The following is a 21430-nucleotide window of genomic DNA, read 5'->3' on the forward strand; positions in this document are numbered from 1 at the left end:
TATAATCTCGTTACTTTCTCAAAAACAGACCTGGAGTTGTGCTTTGTTTTATTCACATGAGTAACTCTTTATTATTTGTCTACGTGAAGTGGTGGTTTTCAAGTTAACAGCTCCTTTTGCCTTTAGTTCAGCAGAGATTGGAAATCGCAGGACTGAAATCACCCAAATGATTTTAGTGAAGGTGTGTGGAGTTTAAAAACACAGTGGAGCACTTCCTGTATTCCCTGAGTGTTTTCCGTTTGAAAGAAGAAAAAAAAACATCTAAAAAATGCAGTATTTGTGTTTTAGACAGGAAACATTATAACATGGATCAGAAAAAAAGCCTAATATGGGCCCTTTAAACATGGAGTTTAAAGGGCTTTAAACATGAAGTTCTTAGGTTCATATATTGTACAAAAGTATGAGACAACAAATGATTGTGTGAAATACTCTATAGCCAATTTGAAGACTATTTGTGTAGAATTCCACTAGATGTCGCTGGAGTGAAAGAGAGTACGTTGATACAGATCATAAGGAGTTTTATAGGTGTCAAACTGGAACAGAGGATTCAAAGATGACTTAAAATCACCCAAACAAAACAGAGATAAGCAGAGGTGGTAGCCAGAAACGTTACTTCAAAATAATATTACTCAAGTAGAAGCACAAAGTAATGGTCCAAGAAATGACTCAAGTAAGAATAAAAAGTACTTGGAAAAAGTATTACTCAAGTAAGAGTAACTTAAAGAGTACTAACACGTTGTAACATCATTTAAAATTTGAAGTGAATGTGACAAAACATGAAATAAGTCACAAAATCTGTGTAGACACAAACATGAGCCAAACTAAATCATATCTGAAGGAGCTGCAAGAAACACAAATGTTCAAATAATTTTATATTGACATATATTATATATGACGACATAAAGCTCAAGTCACTTTAGACTGACTCACAGTGAGAAGATGTCTGTGTAATCCCTCAGTCGTCCAGGTCTGACCCATAGTAAAAGCCAAAGTTAAATCTGTCAACTGGACAAAAAGTTGAAATTTCTTCACTACTACAACTCAGTTGTCCAGTTGACAGATTTAACTTTGGCTTGATACTCATTTTTACATATTCACACATCACCCATAGGCCTGCATCTTTATTAAAACCCCAGTATGTGTCTTTTTAGTCAAAAAATTTAAAATAAAAGCATGTTTTTTTCATGTTGGTTGTGTTTATTGTACTGGGCAGGCTTGCTTCTCCACAAACCTGACTCCTATCTGTCCTGGAGGAGGGCCTGGTCCTGTCTCTTTCCATGTTGTTCCTTTGGCTATAATATTCCACAGTATAGAACACATCTATTTCCATTTTTCCTATTTCTATTTTTCCTAAGGAGCAGTGTATCAGATCTGAGTCCTTGTCTGGAGTACCAAACTGGAGGATTTTCATGTTTTAGTTGATGTTTTAAATGATGGGGGAAACTAGAAGCACTTGGACCAGCAGAACATGCACATTTCAGCCTGTTCCTGTCAGTACAATGCCACATTAGAATGCTAAACAAACAGACATCAGCCTATAGACATGGATAGACACAGTAACAGCTCCATTTGGTCCCATTGTTTGAGTGAGGACCTTCTCACCTGCTTCACTGGAGCGTTTGGGGTGTGGTCCTGATCAAATGTGGATTCTCTGTTTTGATGCAGATGCTCTCCCACAGCTCAGACCTCCTTTGGACCAAACACTCAGATTACCCTTTATGTGCTAAACAGACTGAGCAGTGCAGTTTTAGATCAGACACACAAGCTGATGTCACCAAAATGTTTGCTGTTAGACCAGCTGAGATGTTAAGAGGCTGAAGAGCATCATTCAAACGTCTTCTGACAGTACAGCAGTGAACACAGCTTACATTATACTTAGTACACTTGTATTTTTACCAAAACCTTGAAAGACATTTACTTTGAGCAGATCTGAGTAAGTTGGCCTAGTGGTTTCAGTTGAAAGCCGTACTTTGGGACTTTCAAAGATTTGAGGTCTCCAAGACAAGAAGTAAGCTGCGGAGCCTTCACCTGAAAAGTTACATGGTGTGTCTTTAAATTAAAGTATAATCTTCTGTGGTCAAATGTAGCTTTAGACTGGAGTCTGGGATGTCTGAAAGATACATGCTGGGCTCAAGAACTCAAATAAATGAAATGAACCAGTGTAAATGTATCTGTGTCTGGCCTTTGTCTTGTGGCGGCTAAAATGAGCAGCTCTCTGGCATTTTCGGTTTGTAAAGGGAGGAGAAAGACCCATCTTTAGACTATTTAAAACAAATTACATGGGCTATTGCTATAGGTCCTTAAAGTGACAAGAGGCTGTGTAAGATCTGGATTTAAACTGTGTCCTCAGATATGCTTTTACTGAGAACTATTGTAGTGCTGATTTATTCTTAATTTCAAAAACATTAGACATGATGGCCACGTTGTTTCTGTTATATTTTGGTTCAAGATGACAATCATGAATCAGTGCTAGTGCAGCCTCTGCAGCTCAGTGAGAGAATTCTGGAGGTTCTTTCACATGAGGCCTGTCCATATCCTGACAATATATGGACAGGCCTGATGCAGGTTAAGGCTCTGGATACAAAGGCTCAGATGGGATTGTTTTAAATCAGCCCTATTGTGCTTGTGTCTATAGTTCTAATCCTTGACACCCATGGATCATTATGTCAATATTCATCTAAAACAACTCAATAAAAGAAATGTCTGCTGTCGCCATAAACGTCATTACAACAAAGCGCCGCATGCTGTCGACACCTCCTATGGATAGCTGCACATCACACTAGCGAGCAGCACTTTTTTTTTTTTTTTCATTAGTACCAAAATGACTACGAGCTGCAGAATCATGTATCACTGATTAAGAAAATACTGGAGAAGGAAGTGTGCATAACCTTCATCAGTTATAATGTTCAGTCATAACCTTCATCAGTTGTAATGGTGTTCAGTCATAACCTTCATCAGTTATAATGGTGTTCAGTCATAACCTTCATCAGTTATAATGTTCAGTCATAACCTTCATCAGTTGTAATGGTGTTCAGTCATAACCTTCATCAGTTGTAATGGTGTTCAGTCATAACCTTCATCAGTTATAATGGTGTTCAGTCATAACCTTCATCAGTTATAATGTTCAGTCATAACCTTCATCAGTTGTAATGGTGTTCAGTCATAACCTTCATCAGTTATAATGTTCAGTCATAACCTTCATCAGTTATAATGTTCAGTCATAACCATCATCAGTTGTAATGGTGTTCAGTCATAACCTTCATCAGTTATAATGGTGTTCAGTCATAACCTTCATCAGTTATAATGGTGTTCAGTCATAACCTTCATCAGTTATAATGGTGTTCAGTCATAACCTTCATCAGTTATAATGTTCAGTCATAACCTTCATCAGTTGTAATGGTGTTCAGTCATAACCTTCATCAGTTGTAATGGTGTTCAGTCATAACCTTCATCAGTTATAATGGTGTTCAGTCATAACCTTCATCAGTTATAATGTTCAGTCATAACCTTCATCAGTTGTAATGGTGTTCAGTCATAACCTTCATCAGTTATAATGTTCAGTCATAACCTTCATCAGTTATAATGTTCAGTCATAACCATCATCAGTTGTAATGGTGTTCAGTCATAACCTTCATCAGTTATAATGGTGTTCAGTCATAACCTTCATCAGTTATAATGGTGTTCAGTCATAACCTTCATCAGTTGTAATGGTGTTCAGTCATAACCTTCATCAGTTATAATGTTCAGTCATAACCTTCATCAGTTGTAATGGTGTTCAGTCATAACCTTCATCAGTTATAATGTTCAGTCATAACCTTCATCAGTTATAATGTTCAGTCATAACCATCATCAGTTGTAATGGTGTTCAGTCATAACCTTCATCAGTTATAATGGTGTTCAGTCATAACCTTCATCAGTTATAATGGTGTTCAGTCATAACCTTCATCAGTTGTAATGGTGTTCAGTCATAACCTTCATCAGTTATAATGGTGTTCAGTCATAACCTTCATCAGTTATAATGGTGTTCAGTCATAACCTTCATCAGTTATAATGTTCAGTCATAACCTTCATCAGTTGTAATGGTGTTCAGTCATAACCTTCATCAGCTGTAATGGTGTTCAGTCATTGTGTTGATGTGATCTCACTTCAGGCTGTATCTTTTCAACTGGTCAAAACACTTTCCAGCAACAGTCAAAATCAAATCAGACTCAGCTCAGACAAAACAGAGCACTAACCCTGAGTTTGAGCTGAACAAAAGCTCAGCCTAGCCTGACTTTGACATGCTAATGACGCTAACGATGCTAACAGCCCACAGGACAGTCAGAGAGAGATTAGCATTAACGACAGCAAAAACAAAAGGGACGCTTTTATTTGAATGTGTTTGGAGCAGAGGCCACTTTACTTGAGTAACTTTTTAAAGATTTGTTTTTTTCTAGCAGCAACTTTTACTCTTACTCATGTAATATATTGTACAGTGTGACAGTACTGTCACTTGAGTACACGTTATGGCTCCTCTTCCCACTGTGAGTGAGTCTAAAGTGACTTGAGCTTTTGTCGACAATATGAAATGATTTGAACATTTGTATTTATTGCAGCTCATTCAGATATGATATAGTTTGGATCATTTTTGTGTTTCTTTATGTTTTGTCACATTCACTTCAAATTTTAAATCAGATTACACCGTGACAGTTACTCTTTAAGTTACTCTTACTGGAGTAGTACTTTTCCCAAATATTTTTTTTACTTGCTTACACGAGTCATTTCTTGGCCCCTTACTTTGTACTTCTACTTGAGTAATATCATTTTGAAGTAGCATTACGTGTTGCACTCTGCTGTACTGTTCTGTTGTAGGCCTAGTACACATGGGCTTATGTGTATTAATATGATACATGATAAAAAGTGCAGCTGTTTGGAGCTATAATGTTTCTACGGAAAGCGCTGAGTATTTAGTCTCTTGCCTTTTTAAATACGCAAAAATGATATTGTGGATAAAAGCAGAATGAAACACAGCACAGTCACATGTCATAGACTCATTTCATATCTGTATCTTTAATAAAAATGGACGTTTGGAAAGTTATAGCGAGCCGTAGGACAGAGGGACAGAACTGAAACACTCTGATGAGCCGTGGGACAGAACTGAAATACTCTGATGAGCCGTGGGACAGAGGGACAGAATTGAAACACTCTGATGAGCCGTGGGACAGAACTGAAACTCTCTGATGAGCCGTGGGACAGAGGGACAGAATTGAAACTCTCTGATGAGCCGTGGGACAGAACTGAAACTCTCTGATGAGCCATGGAACAGAACTGAAACTCTCTGATGAGCCGTGGGACAGAGGGACAGAACTGAAACTCTCTGATGAGCCGTGGGACAGAACTGAAATACTCTGATGAGCTGTGGGACAGAGGGACAGAACTGAAACACTCTGATGAGTCGTGGGACAGAACTGAAACACTCTGATGAGCCGTGGGACAGAACTGAAACTCTCTGATGAGCCGTGGGACAGAGGGACAGAATTGAAACACTCTGATGAGCCGTGGGACAGAGGGACAGAACTGAAACTCTCTGATGAGCCGTGGGACAGAACTGAAACTCTCTGATGAGCCATGGAACAGAACTGAAACTCTCTGATGAGCCGTGGGACAGAGGGACAGAACTGAAACTCTCTGATGAGCCGTGGGACAGAACTGAAACTCTCTGATGAGCCGTGGGACAGAGGGACAGAACTGAAACACTCTGATGAGTCATGGGACAGAGGGACAGAACTGAAACTCTCTGATGAGCCGTGGGACAGAACTGAAACACTCTGATGAGCCGTGGGACAGAGGGACAGAACTGAAACACTCTGATGCTTCAAACACTTGAACCGGCTGCTAACGCTCTTTGCCTTAAAAGCAATTCAAGAGTTTAGAACAAAATCAGTCACATGTTTCGAGAAGCAGCAACAAGCAAACTTAAAATGTACCGGCCAGCCAAAACATTGTGACTAAACCGGGACTAAATCGGGACTAAATCTGGACTAAATTGGGACTAAACCGGGACTAAATCGTGACTAAACCGGGACTAAATCGGCACTAAATCGGGACTAAATTGGGACTAAATCGGGACTAAATCGGGACTAAATCGGGACTAAATCGGGACTAACCCAGGTTTAAAGCAGGACTAAAACAGGACCAAACCAAAGATGCACTATGTAACCTTCCTGGTGGTCTTTTTGTCTCCATGGAGATTTTATTACTTTGTCTGGAATGTTCCACAGTCTGGCATTAGGTGCCACAAACTGAGTTTATGTTTTCCAAGGAAATAAATACCTCTACACCCAAATGGATATGTTTAATGCCACACAGTTGAACATTACAAAGCAATTACATCTCCAATGAGGCCAGCAGAAAAGTTCCATAGTACACCTTTAAACCATCGTGTCTATGGCAATGACGAGACATGTGGCTGGTCATAATATTATGGCTGACTCTTTCATAAAACATATGGTCCAGCTCAGTGTAAAATCATTTCAACCTTAAATATATCTCATTTTGTTTGGTGTCCTCTTACTCTCATCCCCCTCCTCCTCTGCTCCTCCTCCTCTGCTCCTCCTCCTCTGCTCCTCCTCCTCTGCTCCTCCTCCTCTGCTCTTCCTCCTCTGATCCTTTTCTCCTCTCCTTCGCCTCTTCTGCACCTCTGCTCCTCCTATCCTCCTCATCTGGTCTTCCTCCTCTCCCCCTCTCTTCTCTGTTCCTCCTCTCCTCTCCTCCCCTCTTCCTCTGCTTCTGTCACCTCCCCCTCCACTCCTCTGTTCCTTCTCCCCCTCTTCTCCTCCTCTACCCTCCTCCTCTTCTCTCGTTTCTCCGTCAGTTCCTCCACTCCTTCTCCTCCCCTCCTCCTCTGCCTCTCTCCTCCTCCGCTTCTTTCGCCTCTCCCTCCACTTCTCTGTTCCTTCTTCTCCTCTCCTCCTCTTCTGCTCCGAGCGCCTCTCCCTGATTCAGATAATAAAACTAAAGGAAGACACACATGAACAGGGCCTGCACCTCAGTGGGACTTGGACTTTTCTTAAGTGCAGTTTGGAAACATGACGAACAGAGCACAGACTTAAAGCTCCAGTTTGAGTGTGACGGGTCACGACAGGTCACACTGCTCATTTAAATAAACCTAGCTAACATAAGTGCATTTTAGATATCACTAAAAATCTTGCCTTGCCTGTTTCTGATGAAGTTCAACCAAAAAACTTGTCTAAATGACACAATAGTTACAATTAGACTGATAAAAATAAAAGACAAAGCCTTAATTTAGTTAGGTAAGGTTTAAAGTGTCAGAAAAAAAGTTTGTCAAGTAACCTGTTAGCCACCACGCTCCAAATAGGAAGTGATCATGAGCGCGCTCCCAGCTCCATCGACTCTGGCTCCAGTTCACTTTACATTGTAAAACTGTTGCCCTTTCTCTGTAGCTGCTGCTGTCAGAATCATCATTTTGATCTTACAATGTTCATACTGACCCGCTCTACATAATCCTAGTATTTTTATTTCGGTATTGTGTCTGTAAATCAAGATATGAACGTCAGTAACAGACAAATCAGACACCTTCTTTCCCCAAGGTCACTCCTGCTAGCATTAACAACAGGTTTGCATGACAGTGTTGCTAAGCACCTGCTCACTGCCAAACAAGCGGCACGGGCAGGAAGGGACGTTATCTTCAACAGTCTTGTTCCAGATCGGCTCTTTTGTTGCTATGATACTCGCAGTTGGAATTCCAAATATGGAACTCGGCTCCAAAATGTCCCCTATAACTGCTAGACTCCATGAGTTTAATTTGACTGGAGACAAGGTCTATAGGTGACATCACCCTTCCTTAGTCCACTTTACACAGTCTATGATACTATCGCACTAAACCAAGTCAGATTTAGAAAAAAACATAAAAATCTGTCAGATGCCCTTTAAGTCCATGTCTGTTTGCCTTCTGAAGTAGTCCATTTCCAAACTTGCTAATACCAATATTTCCACTATTATAATTTGTATTATTATTTACTGTTCTTTTAGCCTAATGTTATTAAAGTGGCTGTACCCAATTTTTGCCCTTAATTCAAGTGTTGTGCCTCAGTACAGATATATTGTATTTGCAGCTCTTGAAGTCAAAAGACGTCAGCTGTGTACTGTCTGCATCTAATTTTGAAGAGTTTGATTGTCTGAGATCCTGGAAGTGCACTGTTAGCATGTGAGTTGATGTTAGCATTACCTCAACAGCAAAACTCTGCTTATAAACTCATGGTGGTGAATATTTAGGATGTTCAGAATGCATAAGGTAAGTGAGGAGTCATTTGGACCACTGCAAACTGTTTAAAATGAATTAGTAAAAATCAGGTACAGCGCCTTTAAGAATCGTTTTATTGTTTTATTTATTGAAGTTCTGCTGCTTAAAAGCTCGAGTGCAGGCCCCGTTGGATTCAGTCTCAGAGTGGTGTAGTGTGCAAAGCTACAAAATGGCCGCCGCTCTGGGACGAAGAGGAAGTGTCTCTGTCTCACAAATATTTCACATTAAAACAGTCTTTAAGGACTCTAAAAGTTATAATCACAGAACTTAGTATTACTATTTAGGATATACACTGCAAAAGGAGATGTACATGAGTTCAGATGACTTCATTCAGAATGTTGATGTGAGCTGTCCCCGACACATTCCAGTTACTGTGTTTCAGATGACACTCTACAGGTCAGTCATAGAGAAGGGAACAAATGAACTGAACATAATTCAAACACAGTGAGGTCTTGAGTCTAGTCACCAATAGAAATGATCAGATTCAGCATTTGCCAATTTAACATTTGGAGATTTCGTGGTAAAGTACAATGTAATCAATAGATCTGTTTCTGACCCTTATACTGTACATATAAATGGACATAGCTAACCTACAAGCCACAGCGTTCCAAATAGGAAGAGGGGGCACTTAACTCCATTAACTCTAGTGCCAATTCACTTTCTATTTTAAAAAGTGTGGCCGTCTCTCTGTAACTCTCTGCTGCTGTCAGACTCGTCATTTTAGACTTAAAATGTTTGTAGTAACCCGTTCTACATGATCCCGGGTTTTTTTATTTCACTATTTTGTCCCAAATGAATATATAAACATTAATAACAGACAACTCAGGCACCTTCTTTCCCTGAGGTCGCTCCTGCTAGCGTTAGCAACAGGTTTGCTTTGCGCCCGCTCCCTGCTAAATCAGCAGTGCGGGCTGGAAGGGGCGTTACCTTCAACAGCCTCACTCTGGATTGGCTCTTTGGTTGCTATGATACTTGCAGTCAGAATTCCAAATACGGAACTTGACTTCAGATTGGCCCCTATAACTGTTAGCCTCGATGAACTTCATTTGACTGGAGCCGCACACTGTGGGTGACGACATACTCCCCTAGTCCACTTCTTTATCTTTATCAGTCTATGCTCTGACCCCTTATGACCATCTAAATTATAATGAAAAACAATTCAGAAATTCGAATAATCTCCATTGCAAAAACAGCCTTCTTGTCATAAACTCAGATGGACTCTATGGGAGATTCACTGTATTTGAAATAAATCTCCAAACTTGTGCTCCACGGGTGTTGAACCTTGTCATTATTAGTTGGGCTCGGCTCCACAAAGTTGTCATATTAATCTTCTGTTTTAAAGTCCTTTCACCTGACAACACTCATATCTTGAATAATGGCTCCACTTTATGAAGCTACTACTACTACTTATGAATGAGTTTAGAATAGTTATTAACGCAAAAGAGACTAAATAAAAAAAATAAGTAAAATACCCTATGTAAATATAGGTCTTCAATAGGTTTATAAGCGTAATATGCTGAGAAACATAAAAAGATCCTACATTACACAAAACTGGCTCTTGTGAGGTTTAAGTCATGTTATAATGCTGTTACCTCCTCAAAAACAGACCTGTGTTTTATTTCATTCACACACGTTTGAGTAAACCTTTGTTATTAGTCTGTCTACATCTCCAAAGCTCAAAATCTGTTCCACCTTGTGATGTCATGAAGTGGTAGTTTTCAAGTTAACAGCTCCTTTCATCTTTAGTTCAGTAGAGATTGATAATTCCAGGGCTGAAATTATCCAGATGATTCTAATGAAGGTGTATGGAGTTTAAAAACACAGTGGAGCACTTCCTGTCTTACCGCATGACATCACAAGGTGGAAGTGGAGTGGAGGTGGAGTTTGAGAGGATGTCTGTGTAATCCCTCAGTCTTCAGTTTGAGAAAAAAAAACTGTGTGAATGAAACAAAATACAACTCCAGGTCTGTTTGTGATGAGGAAACAACATTAGAACAAAGATCAGAAAATCATTTTGCTCCTGATACATAAATAGATTTGGTGATTTCTGTTTAAATCAGCCCTATTGTGCTTGTGTCTGCTCTATAGTTATAATCTCTGACACCCGTGGATATTTATATTAGAATTTGCACATTTTAAATCACAATATTCTTCTAAAACATCTTAAACATCACACATCAGCTCACCTATTGTAGTTTCAGCTAAGTCAGTTTTTTATGGTCAGATGGTGTTAAAATAAAGCTCAGATTTAAGTCTAAATCCCCCCCAAGGAATGTTGATATTCATGCAGAAACCAGATATTTCATGTTTTGTAAATGAATAAAAGAGCTTGTTAAGAGTGACAGTCAGCCCGTGTCGTTCTGATCCACATTCTGAAGTCCCATCATTTAAACTCATGTACGCATTATATCTGCAGTGACGTTTGGCAGCATCCGACCTGGAACTTCTGCGTCAAAAGTCCATAATTTATTTAAAACTTCAACATGTAATAAAAGTTTATCCTCTTTCTTTTATTGCAACCAGTCAATTTTTGAGCCTCAAATGTCCAAAATATAAGTATCTGATTGCTTCATGTCTATTTAGGCTATGAAAGTGTTTTAGAAATGTGCCCCAGTCCACAGTCCTGGTCCAGTTTCGATCCAGGTTAGGGGTCCCTAAGTCCGGTCCAGATCCGGATTCACAGCCGGGTTTGGGCCTCGGGGACGTACATTTCCAGGCTGTCCGCGCTCTCCGTTGCTGAGTTCTGCCGAAAAGACGTGGATTTTTTGGCTGCAACGAGGCGTTTACGAGCTTCTTGTCTGGAGCCGGAGGGGGGGTCCACGCTCTGCTCTCGACCTAGAGACGAGCGACCTTTAGCGGGCTTCTTCACCGCCGCCGCTGGCCTCTCCTGGAGCTCCTGGGGATGAGGAGAGAGTGAGTACTGACGAGGCACAGAGGAGGAGAGGGACAGAGCTTTGCAGACGCAGAAAACAATAGACACACAGAGAACATTTAGCCACAGAAATAAAGTTGAACATTTTAAAACAGAGTTTTTTTTAAAAGTGAAAAAATGGCATCTTCAGGTGCATTTAAGATGAGCGCCACTTTGTCTAATCCTAAGAGTCGATCTAATGGGAGGGATAGATTCACTCTTACGTTGACAGGTCCCAAACATGCTTGTCTCCATGGACATTGTATGGAGAATGTTCCACCATATGACATTTCTATCCTACATTTATTTCACAGTAAGTTTGGATTACCAACTCTATGTCATAAGGTTCAACAGTGCATTTTGGGATCACATTGTGTATTTTTTATAAAACTGCATAATATATCTGCGTAATCCCTCACTTGTCCAGGTCTGATCCATCACAAAGGAAAAATTTAATCTGTCAACTGGACAAAATGTTGTCGGAGTGAAGACGTTCAAGCTGCTTCTTCAGTTCTGGTCAGATTAGAGGTGGATACTGTCTTATGAACTACACTAAGTGTGCACTGTGCCTGAGTCCTACTTCACACAGTCATTCAAGACACAAATGAGTGTTTTCACTCCTATTGGCATCCTGGCTAGCTCTATTGTTCTCTTTGTTTCCTTGGTTTGCTTTGGGTTTAAGGATGGCGTTATAGATAGGGGATGGATGACGTCTGAGGCCACCATTCAAGGAAGGATTGTGAAAATCCAATAGGTCTGCACACATGTCTGAGGAGCAGGTCTGCACACATGTCAGAGGAGCAGGTCTGCACACATGTCAGAGGAGCAGGTCTGCACACATGTCAGAGGAGCAGGTCTGCACACATGTCTGAGGACATGGAGCCTCGCTCATGTCAAAAGCACCTGAGTGTGTTAAATGTGAAATGTTTGGACTGAAATGAAAAGATGAGACTGAGTTAAACAAAAGCAGGAGACACGCAGCAGAAACACACAGACTCTGGCTCTGTCAGAAGGAACAGGTTACACCAACTCAAACTATAATAACTCTGACTACACAGTATAACCTCAGAAAGCTCAGTCCATATGATTGCTAAAACTAAGCAGGGGCGGTGCCCTACTGCACATGCTCAGAGCACTACTGCACATGCTCAGTAGTGTTTTTTTTGCTGGAAGTTATTCAAACAGATCAAGAGCGGCGCTGCCTTACGGCTGTCTGCTTTAGACATTTGTAATATTTACAATGTAAACTCAAACAGGCCTGTGTTTAATAATCACGAGTCATGAGCTTTGTCCATTTGTGAGACTTTAACAGGAGTTAAAGTCTCTTCTCCAGAAGGGACACATCATTCACATAATTAAGCTTCCCCATAGAAATATAAGAGGGAGCTGTATGGGGACCATAGCTTGGCAGAACACTGGGCTTGGTTAGTATTTGGATGAGAGACCACTGATGCCACAAGGGGGCAGCAGTGATTCTAGATCAAACTGTTGTTGTGTCATTGGGCAAGACACTTGACCCACATTGCTTAGTATGATGAGTAAGTGTTGTGGTGGACAGAGGGGTCAGTGGTGCAGAGTGGCAGCCTCTCTTTCGTCAGTCTGCCCCAGGGCAGCTCTGGCGGCAATAATAAGTTCTAAAATTGTAAAGTGACTCTGAGCATCTGGAAAAGTGCTGTATTATTATTTTACATGTGGCTTTATATTTCTGGGAGAATCTACTGAGGAGAAACTTATTTTTGCTCAAATCTTTACAACTGATATTTTTCAGCTGATGTCATTATTCCCTGGCTATCTGTAGGCACTGCTCTGTCTGAAGCTGTTACTGAAGTTAGGCTTTAATCTCAGTTTTGCTTAAGACAATGTGATCATAAAGAACTGACTTAGCTGAACTACAACAGCGAGCTGATTTGGGACTTGTTTAACATCACAAATCAGCTCACCTACTGCAGTTCCAACTAAGTCAGTTTTTATGGTCAGATTGTGTTAAAAATAATGCTCAGATTTAAGTCCAAAAAGTCTCAGACAAATCGGTGCCTACAGTTTGCTGATTTGTGCGGTTAAAAATTACAGTCACAAGCTAGCATCAGTTTTTCAGTCATGCTCACGTTTTTGTTCAAAATCAAACTCCTAAACACCACCATGAACACTGTTCACGCTGTTGTTTAAATCCATTTTTATATTTTTTCTTGAGTTTGCAGACAATCTTAAAATGATTTTGTCAGTGTTTGCCATTATGTGCTTTGCCTCCATCGTAACTGCTGAGCATTCTGCCATAGACATGTATGTCTAATGCCCCCCCATCCCCCCCAGCATGATGTCACCACTGTTTTAAGCTAAGTGTTAATCATTTTAGTAATCACAGTTATAACCCTAATCACTTGTTTTAAAGAGGTAACTGTTAAACATGGCTGAAAGTTGAACACTGGAGTTTTAAACTTTAAATTAGTTGGTTTAACCTGTTTTTTGGTTTTTGGTTTTTTTTTTGTTTTTTTAAACAGAGCCACACAGAACAAACAAACAACAGCAGCTGCAGCAAAAGCGTCGTTCTAGCCCAGGCCACGCCCACTTTCACAGGACATGCATGTTTAACAGAGCCCAGAGGGGCCACTGTTCACTGCACTGTTCATGCATGTCTCAAGGGGGCGCTGTGCTCTGCCCCTTTGGCCCAGAGGAAACCCAGCCGCACAAACAGACCCACAGGAGGTCAAACACGAGCCACAATATTCATCTGCTTTGGAATCGTTCACAATGATTTACTTATATTTAGTTTGTAAATATTTTATCTTTGAATAAAAAAAGCCTTGTGAGTCAGAGAATCCTTCAGCTCTGTAATGTGTAGTCTCTCCTTTAGGGGGAGTCATTAGTTTGGGCCACTGTAAGACTGGTTCGTGGTTGCCAAGTCTGCTTCTTTATAACGACTTTGGGCTTATTTTTTGCATCATAAAAGAGATGATTTTTTTAATGCTTTTTCAGTTCTGTTTCATGCTAAAAGGCTTATTGCTCTCTGAAAATCTGTCAGCCCTGGACTAATTCAAGACCAGGCGTAGTCCAGGTTTACTCCTCTTTAGTGATGGGACTTTTTTTATGGGATCCGAATCTTTTGAATCCGTTCATTTCAAAGAGCCGTTCCAAAGACTCTCTCTTTTTATATTTATTGATATGACAGAAGCCAATGTGAGAACTCAACTACAAACTAATAACAGAGAGAAGTGACTAAGGCTGAAATGTGTTTAAATGGTTTAAACTGAGAGTGGGAGTGAGTCTACCCTTTCGAATGATGCAGAATTGAAATAAAATGATGCACTACAATAATAATCATTAAAAAAAAACTGTTATGATAACATCAAATCAAAGTTCAAGTGAGATAAAAATACAAGCACCATAATGAAATAACCAAATCTAAACGTTTCCAAAACCAGATGAATCTTGTGTCTCTGTTTGAGCTCATGAGGACGTCTGTTCTGCAGCAGTGCAGAGGAGGAGGGGGATGTGGTGGAGGGAGGAGAGGGGCCGGTGCGGCGGCTTTCCTACCCCAGCCAGCAGGGGGCAGTACCTTCCTCTCGGGGGGCTGCCACTCGTTGGATTTGAGGTGGTAGAGTTCATCAAACTTGAGGCTGAGGTCCTCGATGGAGACCTGGAGCTGGTCCCAGAACCCGGCCAGGTCCTGAGGGGTGGGGTGGGATGAGCAGAGGGGGTCCTGAGGAGGAAAGCAACATGATGCTACAAGCAACCAAAACATGAACTGTAAACATAATAACAAAATAACTGCACGCTGTTTGCATCTTATAAACATTTACTCAGTCACTGACAGGGACCGTGCACAGTCGTCAGGTTCTGTGTAGTCTTTTTATTCACCACTGGAGGCACGTGCTCTCTCTTCACACTTATGTTGAAGGCCTGACACAAAAATGGTCTTGTTTGTTGACAGTGACAGATTATGTAGAATTCTGACTATGACTGCATGTTCTCTCTGAGCTCAAACCTTTTTTTACACACACTTTATAATAAGAGCCCTGTTGTGTCACCTTTTACTGTGTGTAAGTCGCAGCGTCAGAGGGTTTACATGCAGAGTCTATGGGGGATGCATGTTTAGACTGGTCCAATTATTGAACGCAGTATCAAGCCCCCCTCTATCTCTAGAGCGGCTTCTCTCTGTCTCTGGAGCGATTTCTGTCTCTCTCTGAAGCAGCTTCATTCTCTCTGGAGCAGAATGTTCTGTTTGAAACCTGTGTCTGGTGAGGTCAGTCTGTCTGCGCTGCTCAGAACACTTTTTCTCTGCTGCCATCAGGGGACATCAAGCGTGTGAAACATTTTATTTTTTTAGTTAATAATTTATTCTTCCATTTTCACCTCTTTTCATGTTTTTGGTACATTTCGACACATGTCACTCTTACAGTTCCTCAACAGTTTAAATATTTCCCTGAATACTTTACTTGGCACTTCTGCAGTGTAACCATAAGATGGAGCCAAAGTGTCTATTACTAAAACTACATAAAGCTATTTTCATCTAAAAACTTTCAAAATCCTTCACTGTAAAAATCCTTCAATATTACCAATGCATAACTTTTTAAATCCATTCATCTTTCACTGTCGACCTTTAAACTGTTGCTCTTTAACACCTCAGACTTTAAACCAGGTTTTTGCTTCAGTCGCAGCTGACCCTGGTTTAACTGTATCATTATAATCTTTTTTATTACCCAGCATGCCATGCACCAGTTAAACTTATGTGACCAGAGAAACCTACTCCAAAAAAAAAAAAGCTTATAGAATTGGTTGAGTCCTGTGTAAGCTGTAGTGCAATGGACACATCACACCTTCAAGTGTCCAACTCTGACATTTTACACAGTCACTTTGTCATTGACGTCTTTCACATTCTCTGTGAAAGACTTTGGTTGTCTTTGTGTTGTTGTAAAGTGCCATATAAATTAAAAAAAAAACTCACTCACCAGGTTTTGTTCACAAAGTGCCTGAAATTGCAGAAACTTCTGAGACATGAGGAGCTGAGCACTGCCCACAGCACTGCGCACTTTCCCCAAGACTGTACAGGAAAACATTCAAAATAAAGTTAAATCTATAAATAAATCTGCACTGCACACCTTAGCCAGAGCTGTAAAAATATAAAACCTATAAAACCTTACCCAAAACTGTACGAAATATACAATAAAAAGTTATATAACTATTCCATAAAACATAAAACAAGTCACATTAGTTCCCCAGGAGAAGTCACTGTTCCAGTGTTAAAAGTACAGTGTCCCAGGACAGTATAGATGATTAAACTTGTGTGAGCGTCGTACCCTCATCTGACAGTTGGTGGTGTTGTGTCTCCTGCTCCATCTGCTCACACCAGCCCTCCATGCGCCCTCTCTCGGCCTCCAGGAGCTTCAGAAACCACTGCCCATCACGTCGGCACAGGTTTCCCCCAGGAGTACTCACTCCTCCTTGGGTAAGAGCTGCTCCACCTCCCCCCGACACCCCGCTCTCCAGCCACGGGTCTGGAGGGGGCAGGCAGGACGGGTCCAAGGCTGGGTCTAGACCGGAGTCCAGACCGGGATCTAAACCAGGATCCAAGCTCTCTGAGAACGAGTCTGAGCTGCTCCGGGTGGTAGATCTGTGCAGTAAAAAGTATATGTTACACTGGAAAAACAATGGTTGTGTTTGAATATCCACCCTGGACTCTAACCTCTCAAACATTACATAGCGCTGCATTCTCTAGCAGACTTCATAATGCACTCACTGGGTGAAAAAGGCCTCTTAAACACCAGTAAAACCTGATTCTTGTCATAAATAATGCCACACAAGTATTTATGGATCAATAATACCCATACAGGTTTTTGTCGAGTCTGTCCGCTTGAAGCTTGTTGTCATAGAAACAGCAGCATTGATCAGCTGATGGACTCTCACAGGGCTCATGGTGTTTGGGGTGAATGATGCATGGTTTATGTGAACAAGGCCGCCCCAAAAGTAAAAAAAAAACATAAATAAATGTACAGTAGGGTCCCTCCACAGAGCCACTAACATGTGTGAAAAGCACCAGAGAGTGTTTTATTCACAACCAGGATCATCACAGTGATAAACTAAAGCTTCTGTCTGATTCATTCACTCATGTTGTGTCTAGTCGCTGCCCGCTGGTGTTTTTATGACCTAATGCATCGTGGTCTATATTGACCGGCCTGCACTACTTTTTGACCAACTGGACATTTGGACCTCACTAAAAATGACGTGACCCCTAAATATGTAGAGGATATGTGGACAGTTTGTTCACTGATTGGCCAAAAGTAAAGCAAACAGGAAAGATTCTGCATCAGAGTTACACATACACAGACACGTCTTTGAAATTTCTGTCATATAAATTTACTTCACATTTTAACATGTAAAAAAATATCACCTGTTGAGGATCTGCCGTGTAATGGTTGAGGGGGCGGGCACTTCCTGGTCCAGAGAGTCCTGAGCCATTGATTGGCTGCCACAGCTGACCATCACTTTCTTCTCTGAGGGTTTTGTTTGGGGCTTATACAAAGGGTGTGGTTCTTCCTGAGTGTCAGAGTCAGTTTCCTGTTTGGTCATGCTGCTGGAGCGACTCCTGAATTGAACACAATTATTATTATTATTATTATTATTATTATTATTATTATTATTATTATTATTATTATTATTATTATTATTATTATTATTATTATTATTAATAATAATAATAATAATAATTCAAATGCTTTTGACTGTTGGCCTTGAGGACCAGTGTGACAGTGTGAGCTCTGTTAGTGAGGGGCTCATGAGGCTGTTGGTCCTGATCCTTAAGACCATATAGACATAGTCAGAGACTGGAACAGATTAGACTTTACAAAGATGATCTAAGCTTTTGGTTTTGTTAATAGAACCCTCAGACCCCCCTGCCTTACAAAGGTGCAGTATCAAGTGGCATGATTTAAGAAAAGATGCAATATTAGATAATATATTATCATCAAATTTTTTGTCGTAATACGTTTGACATTCATAGTCTATAAACCAGAGAACACTGATTAGTGGTACATAAAGTGGAATATTGCAGTTTAACGAGTCGGTATTTTGGCCAATGGCTACACCACTTTAATAACAGTAGAGGGCGCTGTTTCCCTTCTATGCCGTGTCAGTTCTTTTCATCTTGTTATTGAAAAGTATTTTCTAGCAGTGCAGTGCTACATCAAACTAGTATCTTGATTTACTAACATGAAGGTAAATGACACGTGCCACCAGGGGACTCTCTTCTGTCCTTTCTGGACAGAAGAGAGTCCTGCTTCATTGTTCACATTACCGGTGTGGAACTCATTAAACTCTTCTGACTTTATGTTTCAGTCTCTTGGTCTTTGACGCTTACTATAGAAACGAACATTCTTACATTATTCTTATTGCAATAATAATTTCTAATGATAATAATGTCTTCTTATTGTCTAGCAATAACTGCACTTTCCTTTATTCCATGTAACTCCCCTCCTTTTTAATCATCAAACACACGGCCTGTACTTATCTTTATTCAGATTTAACAGTTTCATGTCGCTCTGTTGTAGATGAGTTAAACCACTACGAACATTTGAATGTGTATTGCGCAGCGGACTCCATTTTCTTCTATTTTTTGCGTAGTCGTGGTGCATGATGGGATATAGCAGTGCGTGAAGTTACGGCTGATCTCCATGGCAACGCCGGAAAGGGCAGGGCACGTTTATCAGGCGCATTCAGTCGGGTGCATTGAAATGGGACAGCCCTTGTCGTGCAGGAAATTACGTAACTGCCCTTCGACGCACACTTCCAATGGTGAATCTAATGTTCATTTTGGTGAATTGAGACACTGCCACAGACTTACTGCCAGCCGTCCTCCACCTGGACCCCGATGGACTGGAAGCGGCTCAGAGGGGGCGTGTCCTCCCGGGGGGCGGGGTCAGAGGAGTCCTGGAGACAGTCCACCTGAAGCACAGACACCTTACTGGGTACAACTCAAGAACACCGCCTCTATGGAGAGGCTGCTGAGGCCCAAAACCATTCATTCTCATCTAAATGCCCTCCTTCTCTCTCACCCAGATACCCTACCTCCTCCTTCTCCCACCCAGATGCCCTCCCTCTCACCTGGATGCCTATGGAGGACAGCTTCCTCCTGGGGGCCAGTGCTTCATGCTGCTCCTCCGGTGTTAGTGTGGCATTAGCTTTAGCCATTCCTGTTAATGTGGCGTTAGCTTTAGCCGCACCTGTTAGCATCAGGTTAGCTTTAGCTGCTTTGGCGTCGCTCTCACAGTCTGTGGTTTCCGTGGCAGCGTGAGATCTGTTAGGGGGGATGGCTTCTCTCGTGTCTCTTTGGATTAAAGGTTCTCTAGCAGAGGGAAACAGAGAAGATAAAAGTGTAATCTGACAGGTTTTAATGTTGTTGTAATTTTAACTTGGTTTGGTGGATAGTACCTGTGCTAAATATTTATCATACTTTTAAATCAGTTAAGTGGCAGTTTGGGGTAAAAAAGTTAACAAGAAAATACAAGAAGTCACGCTGAGTTCTAAAATGGACTCCTTCTTCCTGCGTCATGTTGTGATGTCATTTGAAACCTAGCATTTTATCAGAAGAATTTATAATGGCCCTGGGCCCTCCTCCTCACCTGGTTTCCCTGGTGATGGCGGTGATCTGAGGAGGTCGTCTGATGCCACGCGCGAGGCTGTTAGCATGCGTGCTATCCAGGCTATCCGAGGAGTTACTGTGGGCCTGGCTGGATTGGCTGGTGACCTCCGACCTCCGCCCCTCCTCTCTGTCCGACCGCCGCCCCTCCTCCCGGTAGGCCTGTCACGATAGCACATTTTGAAGAGTGATATAGATAAAAATTTATGCCACTGACATAATAACTCTAAAAGCTATCTGTAACATCCCAAAACACTTCTATGGGGCATTAACTGCTAACACATAACACTTTTGTTTTGAAAATACATTATTTGCCATATCTAATAAGTTAATATGTTTCATTTTTCGATGCTCTGAGTCTCCTCTCCCTACTCAAACATGCATGGACGACATTTAAAACCTCTTCAGGCATGTTTTTGATGAGGGAACGTTATAACATGGTACAAAGCTCCAAAAAGATATTTTACATTAACATCCCTATTTTAGTAATTATCATGACAGGCCTACCTCTCGCTCCGACCTCCGCCCCTCCTCCCTGTCCGACCTCCGCCCCTCCTCCCTGTCCGACCTCCGCCCCTCCTCCCGCTCCAGGTACGTGTCCTGGGCTGACTCGGTGCTGCTCTGGACCGTGACAGAGATGTAGGGTTTGGAGGTGGTGCGGGGGGGCACGGGGGGAGGGGCGGTGCGCTTACAGGTGGAGATGCAGGTGGAGACTGCAGAGAGAGAGAGAAGGGAGGAGGAAGAAGAGGGAGAAGAGAAAAAGAGAGAGAGAAAGAAAGAGAGGGAAACATGTGATCAAACCATAGACCTTGTAACAACCATGGAGATGTTCTGCCTGAAATTTACCACAGAACGTCATTTCATCTCCATGGAAACAAGCAGCTGACTCCACCAAACAAAAACTAAGGGCAAACTCAGGGCAGTATATATTCTATCTTCTCAGTCAGGCTGTACATAGAAGTCGACTGAGGGAGTGTGACCAGTGTGACCAAGCCAGTTGAAATTATGGTGGTTAATCTGCAATCAGGGACCATATTTGGAGTCCGGGTGCAAAACCAAAGAGCCAGTCAAGGGCAAGGTTGTCCCAGTTTGGGCAGGGGGCCGGCACTTAGCAATTAGCAGTGATAAGCTGCCAATCAAACCTGTTGCTAATACTAGTGGGAGCGACCTCGGGAATTTAAAACCCAAAATATCAGATTCGCCCATTCACCTCCTCTTTTATCCTAATATCTGTTCAATAAACTCAATATTTTTTTCTTTTTTGTCCTCTGTTACCTGTCCTGTTCTTACATCCGTGAGGGTCCCGAACAGCGGGTGTGGCAGTGGGCATTGCGGTGAGCATGGTAGTGGGTGGGGCTTGGGGCAGGTGCAGGTCGAGTCTCTGCAGTAACACAGCCAGTTGTTTCTCTTTAGGAGCTTTGTCCAAACCTGTAGCCTTCAGGTACGAGCCAAACTGATGCTTCCACTGAGTCCACTGAGCTGAGAGGTCGTCTGGGCAGGTGCAGCAGGTGAGGAGCAGGGGAAACAGGTGAGGGCCAGGCCAGGAGGGTAAGGGGCAGTTTGAGGGATCATTGTATGTAATCAAAAT

At 41.6% G+C, this 21430-nt stretch overlaps 1 protein-coding gene across 1 annotated transcript in view; it reads right to left on the reverse strand.

The window, feature by feature from the left end:
- Positions 1-10656: 10656 nt before the first annotated feature.
- LOC117370922 (disks large-associated protein 4-like) overlaps positions 10657-21430 on the reverse strand; it is a 31089-nt gene continuing 20315 nt past the window's right edge. The window contains exons 8-19 of the mRNA XM_055221794.1: positions 21184-21333; positions 20429-20558; positions 19826-19972; positions 19472-19521; positions 19308-19426; positions 19048-19148; positions 17599-17793; positions 16772-16821; positions 16508-16735; positions 16160-16251; positions 14767-14910; positions 10657-11198 (exon numbers count right to left, since the gene is read on the reverse strand). Of these exons, the coding sequence (XP_055077769.1) occupies positions 10980-11198; positions 14767-14910; positions 16160-16251; positions 16508-16735; positions 16772-16821; positions 17599-17793; positions 19048-19148; positions 19308-19426; positions 19472-19521; positions 19826-19972; positions 20429-20558; positions 21184-21333 (1625 nt within the window). The 3' untranslated portion in view covers positions 10657-10979. The remainder of the gene's footprint in view (positions 11199-14766; positions 14911-16159; positions 16252-16507; positions 16736-16771; positions 16822-17598; positions 17794-19047; positions 19149-19307; positions 19427-19471; positions 19522-19825; positions 19973-20428; positions 20559-21183; positions 21334-21430) is intronic.

The sequence above is a fragment of the Periophthalmus magnuspinnatus genome, chromosome 5, assembly GCF_009829125.3.
Source record: "Periophthalmus magnuspinnatus isolate fPerMag1 chromosome 5, fPerMag1.2.pri, whole genome shotgun sequence".
NCBI lineage: Eukaryota > Metazoa > Chordata > Actinopteri > Gobiiformes > Gobiidae > Periophthalmus > Periophthalmus magnuspinnatus.